At 39.4% G+C, this 19,951-nt stretch overlaps 1 protein-coding gene across 7 annotated transcripts in view; it reads right to left on the bottom strand.

Annotated features, from left to right (window-relative positions):
• Nucleotides 1-19,951, bottom strand: part of Kiaa0825 (KIAA0825 ortholog) — a 393,509-nt gene that overhangs the window by 217,785 nt on the left and 155,773 nt on the right. For all 7 annotated transcript variants that reach the window (XM_076927051.1, XM_076927050.1, XM_076927055.1 and 4 more), the window contains 4 exons: nucleotides 15,770-15,934; nucleotides 12,322-12,546; nucleotides 4,401-4,806; nucleotides 5-164 (listed from right to left, as the gene is read on the bottom strand). In XM_076927051.1, the coding sequence (XP_076783166.1) occupies nucleotides 5-164; nucleotides 4,401-4,806; nucleotides 12,322-12,546; nucleotides 15,770-15,934 (956 nt within the window). The remainder of the gene's footprint in view (nucleotides 1-4; nucleotides 165-4,400; nucleotides 4,807-12,321; nucleotides 12,547-15,769; nucleotides 15,935-19,951) is intronic.

Here is a 19,951-nt window from a genome sequence, read left to right as displayed (position 1 = left end):
CTACCTCATTGAGCCGCATGATGTGATAAATTTGCTGCAGGTACTTGCTGCCACCTGGTTTGTGGCAGAGATCCAGGACCATCGCATTGGTTTTCTGCTCAGTCAGTTCAAGAGCAACATCTCCTTCTGAGCCTGAGCTTCTGAGCTCCACCGTCAGGAATGTACTAAACACCAAGGACAAATATGTATCAGTGATAAGGGGCTGTAAAGATGGAGAAAATCAGAGACTGAGTGTGAGGAGCAAATGGGCATCTTGTATTCAAAGACTCTCTCCCATAAAGACTCTCTTCAAACAGGCGAGCCTCCCCAAACCCCTGCAGCTCCACTACACAGGGCCTGGGAACAAAGCACCTGAAAGCATCTTTAAATGCTGAATCAGTTCTTTCAAAAAGAACTCTTTGTTGAATTTCTATTCCTATCTATAAAATGCTTTCCATTACTGCAATTGTTGAAATTGCTCTAATCATGGGATAAAAACAAAACATTTCTTTTTAAGAACATGTAAGAAATAATTTGTATTTTCTCTTTGAAGGCAAAATGAATTACTGATGGCAGCAACATTTTAGTATTCTGTCTTTTGTACATTCCTCTTTACACCTGTGCTAACCACAGTAAAGACTAATTAACGTGTTGAAATGGAGAGTCAATAGAGAGCCTGTTGTGCTATTTAGAAGCTGGATGGTTGAAGACCCCAGACTTACCACTGAGCATCTTAAATTGACCGTTGACACCTGTTGCCTTAACACACACACACACACACATGCAGCCTGGGAGCTGTAGAACACACACACAGAGAGAGAGAGAGAGAGAGAGAGAGAGAGAGAGAGAGAGAGAGAGAGAGAGAGAGCGAGCCTGGGAGCTCTAGAACATACACATTAATTCTCCAACTTATTTCTTACAACATACACTTATTGAAAATCACTATTCTGGTTATTATCCCCCCCAAAAGATGCACTATTATCCTACCTGGAATGAGGGGACATTTTACACACATGAAGTATTTCTTTTTGTTCTTTTTGAAGTTTTCTGATTTTGAGAATTATTTGCATGTTTTAAGAAATAACGAAAAGTGAAAAAGTGAGACACTTCCAACCATACTAGTGTAAACATATGACAGTAATTCGCACCGTGTTCTCCACATGAACTTTCTTACTATAAATGCTATTAAACTGTGTTAGGCTTTGTGATCTAAGTATTTGTAGGCATGTTCGTGGTTTTATACTTTTCCCAGGATGAATGAAATTTACTATGGTGTAATCAGCTCTATGCTGCAGTTCACTGCAGAGATTTTGCCATGATTATAAAATTAGTTCTGCTAAGAGTCAGTGCCGTTGACCTGAAGACTCCAAACGATACCCAGCTGCTGGACATTAACTTTGATATTGCTTCCACATGCGGCTTCAAAATACCCTTCTCTCTTTCACACACACAAAGAAAATTTAAGACTACATAGTCTTGCTCAAGAAAATAGCCAATAAAGTGACTCCTACTGACTTAGAAATGCTCATTAGCTGAAGTACATTTTTAAAAGACACTGTCACACTGAGAGAAATTTCCATGTATCAATTTTGAAACTGCATACACATTGCAGGCAAAATTTCTTGTCAGGTTTTTCAGAGGATGACATTGAAAAAGTTGGGGCCCCCTGACAAAGGAGTATCTCAGTGTCAGCCCCTGAATTGTATCCTTTCCTGTCCATCACTGTGCAGGTGAAGCAAATGATTGGATTCAGTCAATGCTATGATTAATGAGTTCCTCTCTGGATTTGGGACTGCCTATCAATCATGTCATTAGGGAGAATGTGCCCTGAAAGAGGCAGACCTTAGCCAAGGAATAACTGCATTAATCTTAATCTGTATATGCACCCAGCCAGCCAAGTCAGGGTCACCATGATGAAAAACAATAGTCTTCAACTCGACAAATTACTTTGCAAAGGCAGACATTTCTTTACTTTTGTGGCTGTGTGTTCTTCAGAATCTAAGTTGACTGTTTACAGCTTGAGAGTTACTACAAAGTGAAGGTTATTTTAATGAATAGTAATGCTTTCAGGCAGCGTGCAGGACAGGGACGCCTACAGCTGCCTTCCCTCCAACTGCGCTTATTTTAGTGAAACCAAAACTAAATCTGGAGGCAAATGGGAAAAGCATAATTGAATGATATTAAAAACTTCCAACATAATCTTTTTGAGTAATTTAACAGAAAAAAATTTTAATTTAAGTTGTTGCATACAGTTTTTTATCTTAAAGAAAAAGCCCATGGTAACGCTAAGGCAATCTTGGATTTGAAATGCATTTATACATTTTCCTTAGAGTGGAGATCCGTGAGATTAATTTATGAGAAGATAGAGACACACACACATCAGATAATCAATCTAAACTCAAGGTTAGGAAGAAATCTATCTATTGCATAGAAGCTCAGTGAACTCGCTATCTACAATAAGTTAATTTTAACTCTATTTCAAATATATACGCCAAATAACTTTAAGTCTGCATTTTTGTATATTAATACCATTATGAAATTGAGAGAGTCGTGACCATGTGCTAGTTACCTAGCTTTTCAGGATCCTCAAGGGCTAGAAAATATTTTAAAAATCAGCAAATCCTCACTTTTGCTGCAAGTGATAAGAAACAGCTAACTGAAGTTTTGACTAATCAACTCTCCAGTTGCCACTGTACTGAAGGAGATCCTGAATCCTGAATCCAGATTTGCTGTTCCTTTTAGAGCTGAAGAATTACCTTCGGAGGGGAAAAAATAATTCTATAATGACTGGAAATGTTACTTTAAATAGACTTCATTCCGAGGAGTTCTTAACCAGCAAGATCATAAGTTTTACTTCGTAAGCATAACCAGATCTGCTGGGTTTCACCTTCTTTTTCTTCATATCCACTGCCATGAATAATTTCATGTGACCTTAATCTTCAACCCAGTAATCTGTTATTGGATGCACATATGAAGATGAAGAAGGTCACACACTGTCAATGTTACTACGGATTTGCCTGACTTCTATTATTATTTCACACACCAAAAGAAATTGTCTGATTTTCTGTACGACTAGACCGGAGAAACCAGGGCTTCTTCATACTCAACATATTGATACGGGTTAAGATTGATAAGCAAAATATACTGGTTACCATTCTGCTAACCAGTGAATGCAATATATTTTTGTCACTGACTTGTTTTGTTTTGGTTTCTTTTTGTTTGTGTTATATTTGAGATAGGGTCTCATTATGTAGAGCAAGTCTCAGCCTCCTGAGTGTATACTACCACACCTGGCAACACACATGTATTTTAACCAGAGTTTATAAGAAAAAAAAAAAACTCTTCTTACTTGTCTTCAATTGGATGCTGAATATTTTGTTAATTCATTATTCAAAACAGATCTGCCAGCAGTGTATCATCCTTGAAACTGAAGTTTTGGGAGAGACATAAAATGACCCATTCACAAGGAATGTCTATCTATTTGCTCATCTGATGACCCATTTACAAGGAATGCCTACCTATTTGATCATCTGCTTCTGAAGCCTGGGTTCTTCATCACCACCATTTACAAATAAAAGTAATTGCATTTCAGATGACTTTTAGTCACAGCAGGCAGCAAGTGTCTGCTAGCCATGTGAACAACACACCTTTACTGACTAGTTGGGACAGTGTACATGGGTGTGTGAACAATGGGCTGATCTGGTCATGCGCAGAGCACCTGAACCGGAATTCTTTTATCAATAGCATGCATCGTTAGACCTACAGACTAACCTCAATACAGGAGAACTCTACACACATATTTGAATTCATTGGGGACCCTTAAAAATCTTTGCAGTGCCACAAATCACTTAGCTGCTGGTGACAAACCTATGAGAAAGCTGACATTTCACGACTGAAACAGCTGGGTGTGTTTATAGCCTGTGAATGATATGCCCCAGTTGCCCTCTGGGACTCTTACATTACCAGATGAAAAATGTGTACCTTTTTGACAATCAGGTACACAGAAAGCAATAAAAAGCCTTTTATATCCATTAATTCTTTCTTAATTCAATCTGTGCCCACTCCATTTACAAAATGCCTCCGGCTATGCACCAGATACCTGGTCGCACACTGAAAAGAAGTGAAACTAAATTCGGCTGGGTTGAGATACACCCTTATAATCAGAAACCTTAAGATGGAACGTAAACCAAGATAGTGTTGCTGCATATCAATGGGGTTCAGATTTTACAAGGAACCTCTAACAACCCAGTGTTCACTGGAGTGCTTATCATTTTTTGTGTTCTTCAAAGGTCTTGTGATTTTTTTTTTCCAAATGACCATCTAATGCCCATCTGACAAAATGTTGGTGGTGTTGTGTATTGGTGACGTTAGTACTGAGAGATTATTTGGTGAAGTTGGGTAAGAGACAGGCACGGCTTTACCATTGGATGCTCAGCGTCCTTGCTTTCAGAAGCTGGTGCTCCATCCAGTTGGGTTTTTGCCGCTCGATGCTCAGGATGACCTTTTGGGTCAGCTGACTAGGACTGCTTTGCTCTCCCAGGATACTTTTCAAACACAAGCAAATTAAACCCAGTTTCTCCTTACTCCATCTGTCAATGGAGGAACCTGTTAAACGTTCCACGGTGTTCCCATCCTCAAATATCCGACATATAATTACAATCAAGTTCCAGACAAGCAGGCCAGCTTTCTTCAATTCAGCCAAGTTTTTTGACATTTTTCTCTCAGACAGAAAAAAGAAGGATTTAATTGTGGGAGGCAAGCATGCAATCACCGTAGGTAACTTGCTGAGGACAATAGACACTGCCTGAGCAGCCAGCCTTGTGAAGCCTGGGAAGAAAAGGCAGAAAAGGTATGATTACTGTTAGCATTCTCATGCACTCACATCCCGGCTTTCTGCTGGGTGGGGATGTCTAACTTTTGTGGAGGATATTATTAAGATGAAGACGCTCTGAATGCTTTTTCCTACCGAGCTCCACCAGGAACTGCTGTGCAAGTACCTGAAATTCTCAAAAATTTCAAACATGATTTTTTTCCTCCTATTGATGAACATTAAAAATTTTAGATTTATGATTTATAAGGTTATTTCTTTAAGATTTAAGTTTTAAAGTATTGGGATACTGTTAGTGAAATAAGCAAAGGCCCACATGACCTTTGGCACGGCTAAGTCTCGAAGTCTGTTACTCAAGCTTCCCAGTCTGTGACTGAAGCCTCCTCTTCTTTAATTCCTACCAGATATGGTCCCTCCTCAGGGTGCATCCTTAGCCAACCAATCCACTTCCTTTCTGTCTTAGACGCTGGTCTCTTGCTTTCATGGGAAACCCTTTGTGTGGCCTTTGTTGAAGTACCTGTCAGTATCCAACAATTATCTCGTGCCCTGACTCATTTTTATCTGTGACCATCCCTAAAACATAAGCTCCATGAAGGCAGCATTGTGTCCCCGGCATGTGCAAGCCAGAGCTGCTCAATAAACAACCACTGAACACATGAGTTAACTGGTTCGTGTTTGTTTGTTCTTCCACACTATTTTCTAACACCTCCTAACTGTGGAACTTGCTTATCAGTCCTTGTGTTTTGTCTGAGGACTCTGTAAGATGCCATTTGCTTTTTTGTTATACATCTTTGAAGGATGTATTGATGCCCTGTCTCTAAAGCGGAGTTTCTCAATTTCCCACTGTGGGCATCTGAGGGCTGGGTAATTCTTTGTTGGGTAAAGCTGTTCTGTATGGGGAGGAATTTCTGAAGCACTTATGGTTTCCATTTTAATGACATAGTAATTCTACTATATGCCAGGACCATCCCATCTCAAGGGTGACAGTCAAAATCTATCTCCTGGGTTCATATCTGACCCTAACTAAAAGCCACTCTTTATTCTGATTTTGTGTTATCCTATTTATTTAATTTCATTTCATTTTAAGATAGAGACTCATTCATCCTGCTTTGGGTGTAAGCTCTGTATATAACCCAGGATGACATCAGACTTCACATCTTACTGTCTCTACTCCTGACTGCATGGACTGCTGGCATTCTCTACCAGGCCTGGTTTTATGAGGCTCTGGGCCTCCAATCTAGAGTTTAGTGCATGCTAAGCAAGTACTCTTGGACTATCTTCCCAGCTTATGTATTCCTTTAGATGATGATGATTCCAAAATGTTCAGTCTTGGCATCCTATGGGGTTGCACGGCCACAAACAAGCTCCTTGCTGAGCATCCCACTCTGTCAGCAGGAAACTCAACACTACTAAACAGGACCACATCCCTCCAAACCAATGCGCCTCTCCTCATGCTCCCTCCCTCTCTCCCTCCTTTCCTCCTCAAGGCTTCCTATTCCTTCACACTGAACAAGAATCAGTACTTAGAAGGAGTAACAAACTACTCAAGGGAGTAAATATGGAGACAAAGTGTGGGACAGAAACTGAAGGAGGGGCCGTCTGGAGACCATTCCACCTGGGTATCCATCCCATGTGCAGTCACCAAAGGTAGACTCTGATGTGGATGCCAGGAAGTGCATGCTGACAAGAGCCTGATATAGCTGTCTCCTTAGAGGTCTGCCAGAGCTTGACATATTCAGACACAGATGCTCACAGCTAACCATTGAGCTGATCATGGGGTTCCCAATGGAGGAGTTAGAGAGAAGACTGAAGGAGCTGAAAGCTTTTGTGGCCCCAGGAGGAGAGCAACAATACCAACTAACCAGAGCTCCCAGGGTCTAAATCACCAGCCTGGGAGCATATTGGGAGGGAACCCATGACTCCATCTGTATATGTAGGGGAGGATGGCATTGTTGGGCATAGGTAGGAGAGGAGATCCTTGGTCCCATGAAGGCTGAACACCAAGTGAGGGGGAATTCGAGGGTGGGGAGGTCGGAGTAGGGGGGTAGGTGGGGGCACATCCTCATAGAAGCATGAGGAGGAGAGATGGGATAGGAGGTTCCTGGGTGGTGGTGGGGAATGGGGTAAGGGGATAAAATCTGAAATGTAAATATGTAAAATATGTACAGTAAAATATGTACTGATGAATTTTCACACATATTCATCTCTGAGACTTACTTGAGGTGCTGACCCAATTCAAGCCACTTCTTATAAATGGTACAGCAAAAATGGTAAAAGGACTCCCTTCTGACATGACATTTTGCATATTTAAGTTATTTTAAACACCTTTTTTTTTCTTTTTAGTATAGAGTTTATTCAGTGCATGGGGAGGGGAGTTAAGAGGGTGGTAGAGGGTGAAGAAAGGCAGAGAGATGAAGAGAGTAGAGAAGTAGAAGCTGACCATGAGAACTTGGAGAGAGGAGGGAAAGGAATGGGGAGAGAGCAGGAGCAGGAAGGCAGGAGCAAGAGGAAGAGCGCACCTTATTCTTTAAGTGTCTGTGTATTCTCTATTCTCATGTAGTTTCCTTAGAAGATTTTATTATATGGGGATGGAGAGCTGGCTCCTTGTTTAAGAGCACTTGTTGCTCTTGCAGAAGACCCAGGTTCAGTTCCCAGTACCCACACTGAGGTTCAGGACACCTGTAACTCCATTTTCAGGGGATCTAATGCCCTTGCCTAGCCTCCACGGGTATCAGGCATGCAGATGGTGCACACAACTACATGCAGACAAACACTCATATACATAAAATAAACCATGTTATTTTATATTCCCCTCATCCGAGAGAGCTTAAACACGTTGTAAACAAACAATTCCAAGTCGATAACAAATGTATATTGCTACTTCTCTTTCTACCTGAACTTCTACTGAGATGTCTTACTGTAAAGACCCAGAAATTCAAATCCTTAACTATGTCATTAAAGCTTAAGGCAAACTCCAATCAGGAGCTTCAAGTTGTTGCCAAATAAGGAGGTTAACAGTACCCAGGAGGGGGCTTGTTAATGATAGCATATTCATTCATCTGTCTTTACATAAGCAGCCATCTATTATAATATAGTATATATTATCTGAAAAGACTGTGGAGCAATTACAATATGGAAGCTAGATGTATGTTTATCATATCTTTCATTCAACAGAGCCAATACTATCACAACATATTTCCTAAAAATATGAAATGAAGGAAAGACAAATCAGTTTTTAAATTGTTTAGTATTTATTTTAATAATTACTATCAAGTATCAATAGCTTATCAATAGCTAGTGTGTGAATTAGTATATTGTATTGTGTTTAAAATGTCACCTTAACTAGCATGGCTATCCTCTAAGAGGCTCTACCAACAGCTGACTGACACAGAAGAAAATATTCACAGCCAACCCTTGGACTGAGGTTGGGAAGCCCTATGGAGGAGACAGGGGACAGACTGAGGAGCTGAAGAGAATGGGAACCCCATAGGAAGAACAGCATTGCCAACTACCCTGGACCCCAGGGAGCTCCCAAAGACTAAGCCACAAACCAAAAAGCATACATGTACTGGTCCATAGTCCCCAACCCATATGTAGCAGAGGACTGCCTGCCTTGCTAGTCCTAGTGGGAGAGAATGCACCTAATCCTGTAGAGACTTAATGTCCCAGAGAAGGAGGATGCCCAAAAGGGTCATCCTCTCAGAGTCAAAGGGGAGGGGGGATGTGGTGATGAACACTTGGGAGCTGGGACAGGGGAAAACATTTGGGATATAAAAAAAATAATTAATTAAAAAATGTCAGCTTAATACTTCATGGTATAAATGTCAAGTTCTAAGCGCATTTAGTGTCATTGCCTGTTATATGCATTTTTAAGGTAGCATAAGAACATAGATATGACCCATGCAGTGCAACTGTAGAATGAGTTGTGATAGCACAGGCAAACCTGTTGTTGCGAGTTGCCAATAAATACCTAATATCCATGAACTCAATGTCCTTGCAAACTAACAGGAAAACATTGCATTTTTATACATGTAAGATAAAGACCCAATGATTACTAAGACACTATTTTCTATACTTTTAAACAGAGTAGAAAATCTGTATCTTAAGTTTGTAAGTGTATAAATATGTTTTGTTGGACATACTGGTTGCATGAAACTAGTATTTCTAATTTTTTTTGAGACTAAATTGTAACTATAGTTTGTTACATTTCATGTATTTCTGCCACTGGGATCCTTTATAAGGATTTCCCTGTGAACAGTTCCCTGAATGTATTTTCCTTGTGACATTATCTGTTTGCTCCCTCCAGAAATCTATCGTTTCAGTTGACGCCATTGCACCAACCAAATATTTTTCCATAAAGCATTCTTTTCATTAAAATTAGAATTTGCCATTGAGGAAATAACATCTCAAATATGTCTTTTATATTACTGCTGTCAAAGAAACAAAACTAAATCAAACTAGCTCTTTGTGCATTTTCTCTTTGAAACACAATAAAACAAATACCAAAAAGCTGAGCTATGTGTGAGAAGCATCTGTGTTTTTACTCTCCTGCCTTGTGCAATATTTCATGCTGCTCATTTCCCTAAATTTTCTTTTTTTTCTCTATAGTATAGAACTTGCTGATGAAGAAGAGACAGGAAACATACAATGTTTTACATTCTTAGTGTTGGGATATTTTGCTAATCAAGACAGCTTGAGATTCAGAGCTCAATATACCGTTGCACAAGGCTTAGAGGAATTCACAGTCAATAAAAGGATGTGGGCACTCATATTTCAGATGGTTTTCCCACACTTTCCCCACCCCCCAAATCTGATCAAATTATTGTTTTCCTTTACAACATGGCTGAGACAGCACTCATATTTGCAATGGAAATCCATGAAAGCGTGCCCATTCGGGCACCGTGTACTCTATGCTGTATCTCAGTTTTAAAGAACAAAGCAGGAGCACGTTAGGGTCACTTATATCTTTGAGGAAATCCATTCTGTTAACAGCAGATTCAACAACATGGCGCTGATGTATGCAGGAGGCTAAAGAAGGAATCAAGTTCTCCAGGCCCATCCCCCACCCCACTCCCTACACTATCACACTACACTAAACTTCCTCACATATTGTCTCTGACACAAAACAATGTCACTGACAGACGAAGAAAGAGTTCTTATGACAATTTTCATATAGAATTTTATACAGGGTTAATTTCTTTGTTTCTTCCCAGAGTTGCACATGTTCTTGGTGTCTGCACTCATGTAATTATACTAGCCTACTGGCACCAGGAGGACACAATACATATATAAGATCACATGTCTGTGGTCTTAAATACACTGACTGATATGTAGCACTCAGTAACTATCTATTGAGTCAATGGATGACTGAACTCCAACATGTAAATATCATCTGGCTTTAGTGGTGTCCTTGTCTAAAAAGAAGGCAATCCAAAACCTCCAGTGAATGTCCGAAAATGTAGAGTGCCAAACCATCCAGTTCTGTTTCATATACATATATGCCTGTAAAAAATTTAATGTATAAATTAAGAACAATAATAGATTAACAACAAATTTTAAAGTGGACCAATTTTAACAAGGCATTGTAATAAAAATTATGTGAATGTAGATTCTCTCTCTTGAAAGAACTAAAGTAAATACTAATATATTTTGGACCGAAGTTGAGTGAGGTCAATGGAAACCAAAAAAGAAAAAAAAAAAAAGTCATGATTTAGAGAAAAACAAAAGAGGGCCAAGAACTGCAATGGTTCCAAGAAACATTTCAAAACACAGAACGAAAATAAAGGTCATGCCAGAGGATGCAGAGTGGTCTGCAGCCTCATTTCCAAACACCTCTTTGTGAGTGACCATAGAATGTAATTCTACATCAACTTATAATGTTATGAAGAATATTAACTAGTAAGGGATACCCAATAAGTGGTACATATAAACTGAGCACTTCTGTGGGTCGGAACCTTTCAAACACAGTGCAGAAATTCCCCAAAATCCTTCTGAGAAAGGAAACGGTTTATGATAGGACAGTTAAGCAGGCAGTGTTCGTCAAGTAGAATGGCATGTTAAATGCAGACCACATTTCCTGGATCCCTAAGGATGAAAGACATCCAAAAACTGTAGGGAAGGAAACCTAGAAACTATGGGAACAACTCTTATTTGAGAAAGAACTCACTCACTGAAAAGGTGACACTTTCCAATTTCAATTAAATATCTTTACTAGATTCAAAGGCAGTTTGATAGGATGTGGACAAAATCAAAACATTACTTGTAAGGTCACTGATAGATAATTGGTTTGAGTTTGTAGTAGAAGGCTCATGAATAAGAGCTACAGTATGTAGGATCTCCACAGAGAAGAATAAAAGAAAGTCTAACTCCCCACCCCACCCTCACCCCCGCCCCAACTCCCTTTTGTGGGTGCTCATTGGAGTGTTTTACTGTGGAACGTTTTTCCTTGAAGTTGAAAAACATTTTTCTTTAAAGATGTATATTAAGAGACGTTTTATTTTAGAAAAGGGAAGATTCACACAGATGCTATGCATTCTAAGGAATTGTTGAAAATTCAATGACAATGGAACTCTAAGCAAAGCAGCCAAGGTTGAGTAATGAAGAAAATGAGAGTGTGGGCATGAACAAGGATTCTTAGGTACACTTGACAGAGGACTATTTCAGCAGGCCAATACATTCAGTACACAACAACAGGTACGGCGAACAGATATCCCATCAAAAACTCAGATGTGACTACCAAACTAGGTGCTGTTTGGGTCCTCAAAGCTTCATCTGAAGGTGTGTTACAGGAAAAGAAAGTGAAACCTGGTGGTTGCCGGGAGACAACCAAACAACCAAATGAAAGGCAGGTAAACTGAACATGAGCGTCCATGCGGGTACACAGATTAGTATCTAGGTTTAAAGTAAGGCAAGGTCATGTGACTTCTCGAAATACTAACACAAGAACAAAAGATATTAATTCGGAATCGCTTGTATGCAGCTCAGACAGGGTAGGAGAGGCAGCTTTCCCCAGGAGGGCGTCCACCCATTGATTGTACAGTACTTAGTCCTGAAATTGTACACATGGAGAGTATTATTCAGAGTGACCAGTTTATATTTAGGAATATATTTGTATATGCTTATGCTTATGCATGCAATAACAATTAGTAAAAGAAAAAAAGAAGAGGCCATGATTTTGAAGGACAGTCAGGAGGGTACACGAGAGGGTTTGGAGGGAGGAAAAGGAAGGGTGAGCAATGTGGCAATCAAATTATAACTCAAAATAAAAATGAAGAAATAAAGAAAATTTCAAAACACTCATGAAATTCTAATAAAATGGTGAGCACCTGGTCACTTTCTTTCTTTGTTACACTGTCTGTGTAGCTCACAGTAAAACGAGGAGGGAGGCCCATGTAAGTGCTGAAATAAAAATTAATGCCATTCCTTGGTCTTATAATTTTAGAGTTTTATTTAGCTGAATAGTCTAAGAGATTGTTTCTTTAGGGGATACCTTCTTAAGAAACTAATGTGGTTACCTTTATTTGACTCTTTCCCTTTGCAATCTCTTGGAATATAATTCCATTCTCGTGGAATGCTCTGAAGCAGATGACCAGGAACACGGGGCTTGTTTAGGTTTGTCTCACTGGTTCTCCGACATCTCATCATGGATATTATCTGTTGCACAGTGTCCTTGACAGAGTCCATCAGTGCCAGTCTCAGACAGCGGATGACTTCTGGCTGGGACTCTGTGAATGCCGAGACTTTAAAATCAAAGAGCATATTATGGTTAGCAGCGCCTGGTCACCAGCTGTGCCTGTTTCTTCTGGGAATACTGTCTTGTAGTTACCTAGTTTAATCTATAGAAGATAAGAGCTGGATTTAATTAGAAAATCATATAATTGAGAATCAGCTCATAAACCATTTGAAATAGAGGTTTCCCCTACCTGGTAATGAAAGAATGCCAATTCTGACCATGGTAAGAAGCAAGCTGGTCTGACTTCTAGCTTTGGACTCGGGTGGTGTGGCAGGAACTGTATAACCTTTATAGTGAGCACTTGTCCATAACACTAAAGTCTCTAAGCTACTGGAGCGTTAGTGGAAGAGTGCTTGCCCCTGTAAGGCTCTGGCTTCAACCCTACACCCAAGCACTGGGAAAAAAAAAATCACAGCACGAGCAAAATCCACAAAGCTTTAACATTTTACTCAAATATTGACTTACTCTTTTCCATGAAACTAAATTCTAAAAAATTGGGGCTGTAAAAACCTAAAGAAATATGAGAAACCATCGAAATGTCCAATTAGCTCTCATATGTTCACCTTCATAGAAAAGCCTAAAACTACACAGCAGGTTAGAAAAGAGTAATGTACACACACACACACACACACACACACACACACACACACACACACGCACACTCCACAGCAGGCTAGAAAAGAATAAAGTAACACACAACACAGCAGTATTAAAAAAGTAAGGTGTACATACACACACACACACATACACACTACACAGCAGGTTAGAAAAGAGTAAGGTGCACACACACACACACACACACACATACACACTCAAGAAAATGTAAAAACAAAAGTTAAATAGGTACTTAGACTCCTAAGAGACACAGTGTAGAGAGAATGCACACAGTCCCAGCTCCAGTTGCTATAGGCCCATACATTAATTCTATCGAATCAACAAACCAGAGAAAAACAGAAAAGAAATGTCACTCAGTAATAATTTCTAATTTGATTTTTTGGTCAAAAATGATAATTTTTATATTAAATGAACTGAAACAGAGGTAAAGAAACATAAAGCAAACATAAAACTTGGCTTGGCTTGTATCTTCTAATTTAAAGTAAATTTACCATCATCTAATTTTATACCTCAAATCAACACCACCATATGAAAAACTATTTTAATACAGGAGGAGCCTCTATTCATATCCCCCCAAAACTGAGAGAAAATGGCCGAACAAGGTTTTTTGTTTGTCTCTTGGTTGGGTGATTTAAAGATATGCTTTCTCCATTAGCTCTGGCTGTCATGGAACTGACTCTGTAGCCCAGGCTGGCCTCAAACTCAGAGATCGGCTTGCTTCTGCCTCCCGAATGCTGGGATTAAAGGCATGTGCCACCACTGCCTGCTTACAGGAAGGTATTTATAGTTTTACACTTTTTATGGCTTTATTTAAGACTCTTTAGAGGAAAATAACAAATATTTCACAGCTACAAACATAAGAAAATCAGTAAGAACTGCAGGCCCACTACTTCCCCCCTACAGTGTAACACTTAGTTCTTAGGAGGGAGTTGAAGGATGTTGTAACCCAAGTGGCCTCAGGCCCACAGCATATCCTTGAGGAATAAAAACCTGTTTGTTCACATCGGTATTTGAGTTAAGAAAATAAGTGTTTTTCAATTGTTATAGGAATAATCTTTTTAAAATTGTCAGTCAGACCTAATAGAAAATACAAAACAAAAGAAACTTTATTGCTTAAATTCTTCCTTAATTTCAAGAATAAGAACATAAGTAATTAAGAGATTTTCATGCATGTTCAAAGATGTTCAATGTGATCAAAAATAACAATCAAAAATTTAATACTTGAATAATAAATAGCATTTGAAGCATGAGGCTAACTGATTATCATCTTTCAAGAGAATTCAGAAGGAGCTAAAACAGCAGGGAATCATGGGCTTTAATGTTTGTTTAATTCCTGTTCCTTAACAACCAAATCCAAAGTAAATCATTTCTATGTTAGTTTTGTACTCAGAAATCTGCATCTTGGGCTGCAGTGATGATTCAGTGGTTAAGAGCACTGGCTGCTCTTCCAGAGGTCCTGAGTTCAATCCCAGCAACTACATGCTGGCTCACAACCATCTGTATGAGATCCAGTACTTTCTTCTGGCATTCAGGCCTACAAGTAGGCAGAACAATATATGCATAATAATCAAATAAACCTTTGTTTCTAAAAAAAAAAAAAAAGAAATCTGCATCTTCTTTGGGGAAATGAGAAGTAGTGTGAGAATACAAGAAAATGAAGAGAAAGGCTTTGAAAGGGTAATTGTCACAGAATCCTCACATGACAGATTCTGGTTTTGAACCCATCATATGAAGTTATCTTTGGCAATATCATAAGAATAATGAGCAGAGAAAATGAAAAACAACAACTTCAACACAGCTGGTAAGAGGACCACAGTCACAGGCCAAGAAGTCTGGAAACACCATGGCTCTGAGCCAGTTGAAGCTTCCACAAACCTAAGACAGAGTCAAATAACAGCAATGCAGGGGATAAGAAAGCACATAGGCTGCAAACAGACACAAATGCTTTCAAAGAGGACTGGAAGGACATGATAGCGACAATAGCCTCTAAGTTCTCACCACTTTCTCCCCAGGAGACCAAATAGAGGCAACTGAAGATTGGGAAGTTAAGGATGAAGCAATGGGCCAACCATTACCTGGTACCTCCGATGTACAGCTCCCTAACTTTAACATTCTCCTCTGCCATAGCAAGGCCTAACAGTACAAGTGGAAACACATATTATTGTCATTCCAGTGGGTAGGAATGCTCAGTGGGTACAAATGCTAACCATAGAAGTCTGGCAGCCAGGAGTTTGTTTCTTCAATTCAAGAGCTTACATAAAACTATAACACGGTAGCACATGTCTGCAATCTCAGCATTTACATGTGAGATAAGAGGTTGAGATATAAGAACCATCTGGAAGCTTGAGCGCCAAGTAGAATGGAATATTGGCATAGCAGCAGAGAAGAAGGAAGACCCTGACTTAAAACAAGGTGGAAGGGTGAATCAACAGAAGTTCTCTGATCAGCAAACACACACACACACACACACACACACACACACACACACACACACACACACACACAGTGGTATACATGCACACACACAGTGATACATATGCATGCACACACATACACACATATGCACATACATATACACAAGTGGAGTATATTGACTTTGACGAGAAAAGCAGTACCTGGAATGTTACATAAAAAATCCCATAGATTTTCTTCTTCCATGTGGCTCATAAAAACGTTTCCGAATGTCTGTGGGGACAAGTGACAATGGTACAGAACTTCAAAGATGGCACGCACCACGTTGCAGCCTGAACTCTGCTTACTCTCCATGCCACCAGTTCGTTCTAGAAAAGAGAAAGTGGGGATCAGGGGCTGACCTTACTCTTATCACTTCCTTGGCCTCCTGCTATGACACACATTTGCTTGTTAGTTGCAATTGAGAATCTCCACACTCAAGTGATACAATAACTTAACCTCACCCTTTCAGATGCGTCTCTGGGTAGCTACTATAAAACTGTGAGAACCATAATGTCATCACAAGAGTTGAGGCCAGTTTTCCTGTATGTCAAAATCTTTTTTTTTTTTTTTTTTTTTTTTTTTTGTTTTTCAAGACAGGGTTCCTCTGTGTAGCCCTGGCTGTCCTGGAACTCACTCTGTAGACCAGGCTGGCCTCAAACTCAGAAATCCACCTGCCTCTGCCTCCCAAGTGCTGGGATTAAAGGCATGCACCACCACCGCCTGGCAAAATCTTTTTTAACCTGAAGAAAATTTGTCTAAATTTTCATTTAAAAATCATTTACACTCAAGAAATAATTTTAAACACAGAAAGCTCAGAAAACTAAAAGTATAGTGTTGTAGTAATTATTTAAAAACGGGTGCCGGTGAAGCCGACTGTCTAGGCTGTGGCAGCTCTGACTAGCTCAACCACGTGGACAGAGGCCATGTGGGCACCACAACTACAAATGGCTAGCCAGAAACACCAGCCCTGACACCCACTAGACGAGACACCAGCATGGGAGATGGCTCTGCCAATCTTTTACACTGTCTCTGCAAGGCTGGGCATTGCCTAGACCATCCCACCATCCATGCTGGCCCAATAGGAAGATGAGACTCTAATGCTTAAATTATCCAAAGGCTTTATATATTTAGTAGTGATCAATAACAAGATGCCCATACAATCAGAGTTGTAACCCAATACCCAACCTAGATATACCAACTACCTTTGACTGCTACAGACAAGCAAACATCAGCCTCCATGTCCCTCTCTCATTCTCCTCTCTCTCCTAGCTCTTCCTCTTCCTTCTCTTCTTCCTCTCCTTCCTCCTCTTCTTCCTCTGTTTACTCCTCCCACCTTAGCTCCTCCTACAGTATTGCATGAGAAAGTTCACATGTTCTTTGAATCCTGGAATCAATTCTAAAAAACAAATTGTGAATTTCTCCTAAGTATATTGACACCATCATTTCAGAATGAAGCAAATTTTTAATCAGTTTCTTTACTAAACCTCATGAGTAATTATACAAGTACAACTCTATTTTATGGGCCCTAGCATCTCCCCTGTGGTTCCACAATGGTATCATTTAAAGATAAGTATGAAAATATCAAGCATTACTAAATTTATATGGCACATGGAATTGGGAAATAATTCCTATTTTGCTTGAATAATGAGCCAATACATCATAATAAATAAAATATGTATTGAGTTAAAGACAGTATCAAATCATGGTTTATATTATTTTTAATGACTTCTATTAATATAATCTAGGGTCATTGGGAATGAGGACATTGTTTTCAAATTCTTTTATAATTTTATTTATTGGGCTTGCTTTTAACAGGCCACTCTGATCTAGAAATTAAAAAAAAAAAACAATATCATAGATTTTATGCAGAGAGCACTTGCTAGTTTTTCTTCCTAATATCAATTTTAACCAAATGAGTTTTTATTGAGCTAGTCATTGTTGTCCACTTTCTTTGTCTTCTCCACACAATAGGAACTGTTTGCTTATTTGTTTGTTTGAGTGATGTTGACTCTGTTACATGGGACAGACATGCAGCTAAGGCCTGCTACCATACTCATTCACCATGATCAGTTCATAGATGGGCACATAACCAACAGTAACCTTCCTAAAGAGTTAGCCCTCCTAAAGTGTTAGCCTTCCTAAAGAGTTAGCCTTCCTAAAGAGTTTTGCTGTAGAGATTTGACTGTATTTGATAAGCTGGTAGAGTAGGCTGAAAGATGCATTGGGTGAATATTTGGGGAAGAATGTTACTAAAAGTTAATGTGCTGCAGTAAAAAACAGAAATAAAACCTTTTTTTTTCTGAAATTATTTTCCTATTCTCAAGCATCTTGTTCAACTCACTGATTCATTTGCTGGGTCATTTAAATGTGCTTCCCCACTGACTTTTCTTTCATCCATCTAGAATATTGTCCTCTAAGGACTGTGAAATGATATCTTCAGGACATTACAAAGTCATTAAATAATGATCTCACATCAACTACTACCACCTACACTGGGCATGTTTAAGACTGGGCCTCTCCATGATCAATTCAATGGTTAGCTGTGAGCATCCACCTCTGTATGTCAGGCTTTGCCAGAGATTCTCAGGAGACAACTATATCAGGCTCCTGTCAGCATGTAGTTCCTGACATCCACAACAATGTTTCCATTTGGTGATTGCACCTGGGATAAACCCCCAGGTGGGGCACTATCTGGACGGTCCCTCCTCCAGTCTCTGCTCCACACATTTTCTCTGTATTTGCTCCTGTGAGTATTTTGTTACCCCTTCTAAGAAGGAACAAAGCACCCACACTTTGGTCTTTCTTCTTGGGCTTCATGTGGTCTGTAAGTTATATCTTGGGTATTGTGAGCTTTTGGGCTAATATCCACTTATCAGTGAGTGCATACCATGTGTATTCTTTTGTGATTAGGTTACCTCACTCAGGGTGATATTTTCTAGTTCCATCCATTTGCCTAAGAATTTCATGAATTCATTGTTTAATAGCTGAGTAGTACTCCATTGTGTAAATGTACCACATTTGCTGTATCCATTCCTCTGTTAAAGGACATCACATGTCCTTGTTATATTTTGGAGCATCTTTTGGGTATATGCCCAGGAGTGGTATCCTGGGTCCTCAGGTAATAATATGTCTAACTTTCTGAGGAACCGCCAGACTGATTTCCAGAGTGGTTGTACCAACTTACAATCCCACCAACAATGGAGGCATGTTCCTCTTTCAGTATTCAATGTAAGTTGCATTGATTGTACACTTTCTAATTGTATTAGTGTGTGGAAGTCCAGCATGTCAATTACGGAGGTCTATCAACCAGTTTTTGTTTCATTGCCCTGAGTATCACAGAACCTTTGTCTTCCGAAAAAAGTTTGCAAGTACTGGAAGAAGTGAGTCAGGCTTTAAGCAGAAGCAAGAGGGTAGTGGGCTTGATCACTGCTGGTATAACAGCTTTAATTACATTAATTGCTAGCACCAGTGCTTCTGCAATTGCTTTGATACAAGAAGTTAAGACAGCTACTTTTGTTAATTATTTAGCAAAAAATGTTACTAATGTCTTGAATATACAAGATGATTTAGATAGGCATTTGGAACAACCAATTGATGCTCTTTATCCTCTTCAAAGTATTGGAATGAGGTTCAGAGTTTAAGAGTAAGGAGCCAACTACCATTGGATTTGTGTTAGTTCTAAAATTTACAAGAATAGTCATTATAATGAGGAAAAAGTTTAAAGATACTTGTAGGGTATTTGGCATAATTCTAACACCTCTCTGGATGTTTTAACTTTACATAGTGAGATTATGAATTTAAAGAATGCTGCTCTGCTGAGCTGTGATAATGTAGATAATGCTGATAAAATTACCCATGGCCTGAGGTCAGTATTTCCATTTTGATCAAGGGTCAAGAATGGCATATATATGTTGATCATGCTAGCCCTTTTGTCCTGGGAATACTTTTATTCCTGCCCATCATGTTAAAGCTTGTCCTTAACAACATCAACATGTTGACAACCAAAGTACATGGCTTGAAACTGAAAATGAACCCCCAGACAGAGTTATTAAATTAACAGGCTGGCAAGCCAAGGACGGGTAAGATTCTGCACGAAGGCTTACCAACTTAAAACAGAAGTGCATTGCTTTTGATAATGCATATTCCATGATGGGTAAGGAAGGCATTCTTGTCAATACAACCTAAGACAGGCTCAGTCTTGTTTATGAAATTAAAAAAAAGGAGAGAGGCAGAGAGCTTTTGGGACTGCTTGGCGGGAATCTGACATGTGCCAAGGACAAGGAAGTGGGCTTCAGGCAGGAATCTGACATAAGGCTAAAACAAAGTAATTTCTGAGAGGACTC

This window comes from Arvicanthis niloticus, chromosome 29, assembly GCF_011762505.2.
Source record: "Arvicanthis niloticus isolate mArvNil1 chromosome 29, mArvNil1.pat.X, whole genome shotgun sequence".
Classification (NCBI taxonomy): Eukaryota; Metazoa; Chordata; class Mammalia; order Rodentia; family Muridae; genus Arvicanthis; species Arvicanthis niloticus.
Note: the sequence above shows the minus strand (reverse complement) of the source record. Positions and strands in the feature narration are given on the sequence as shown.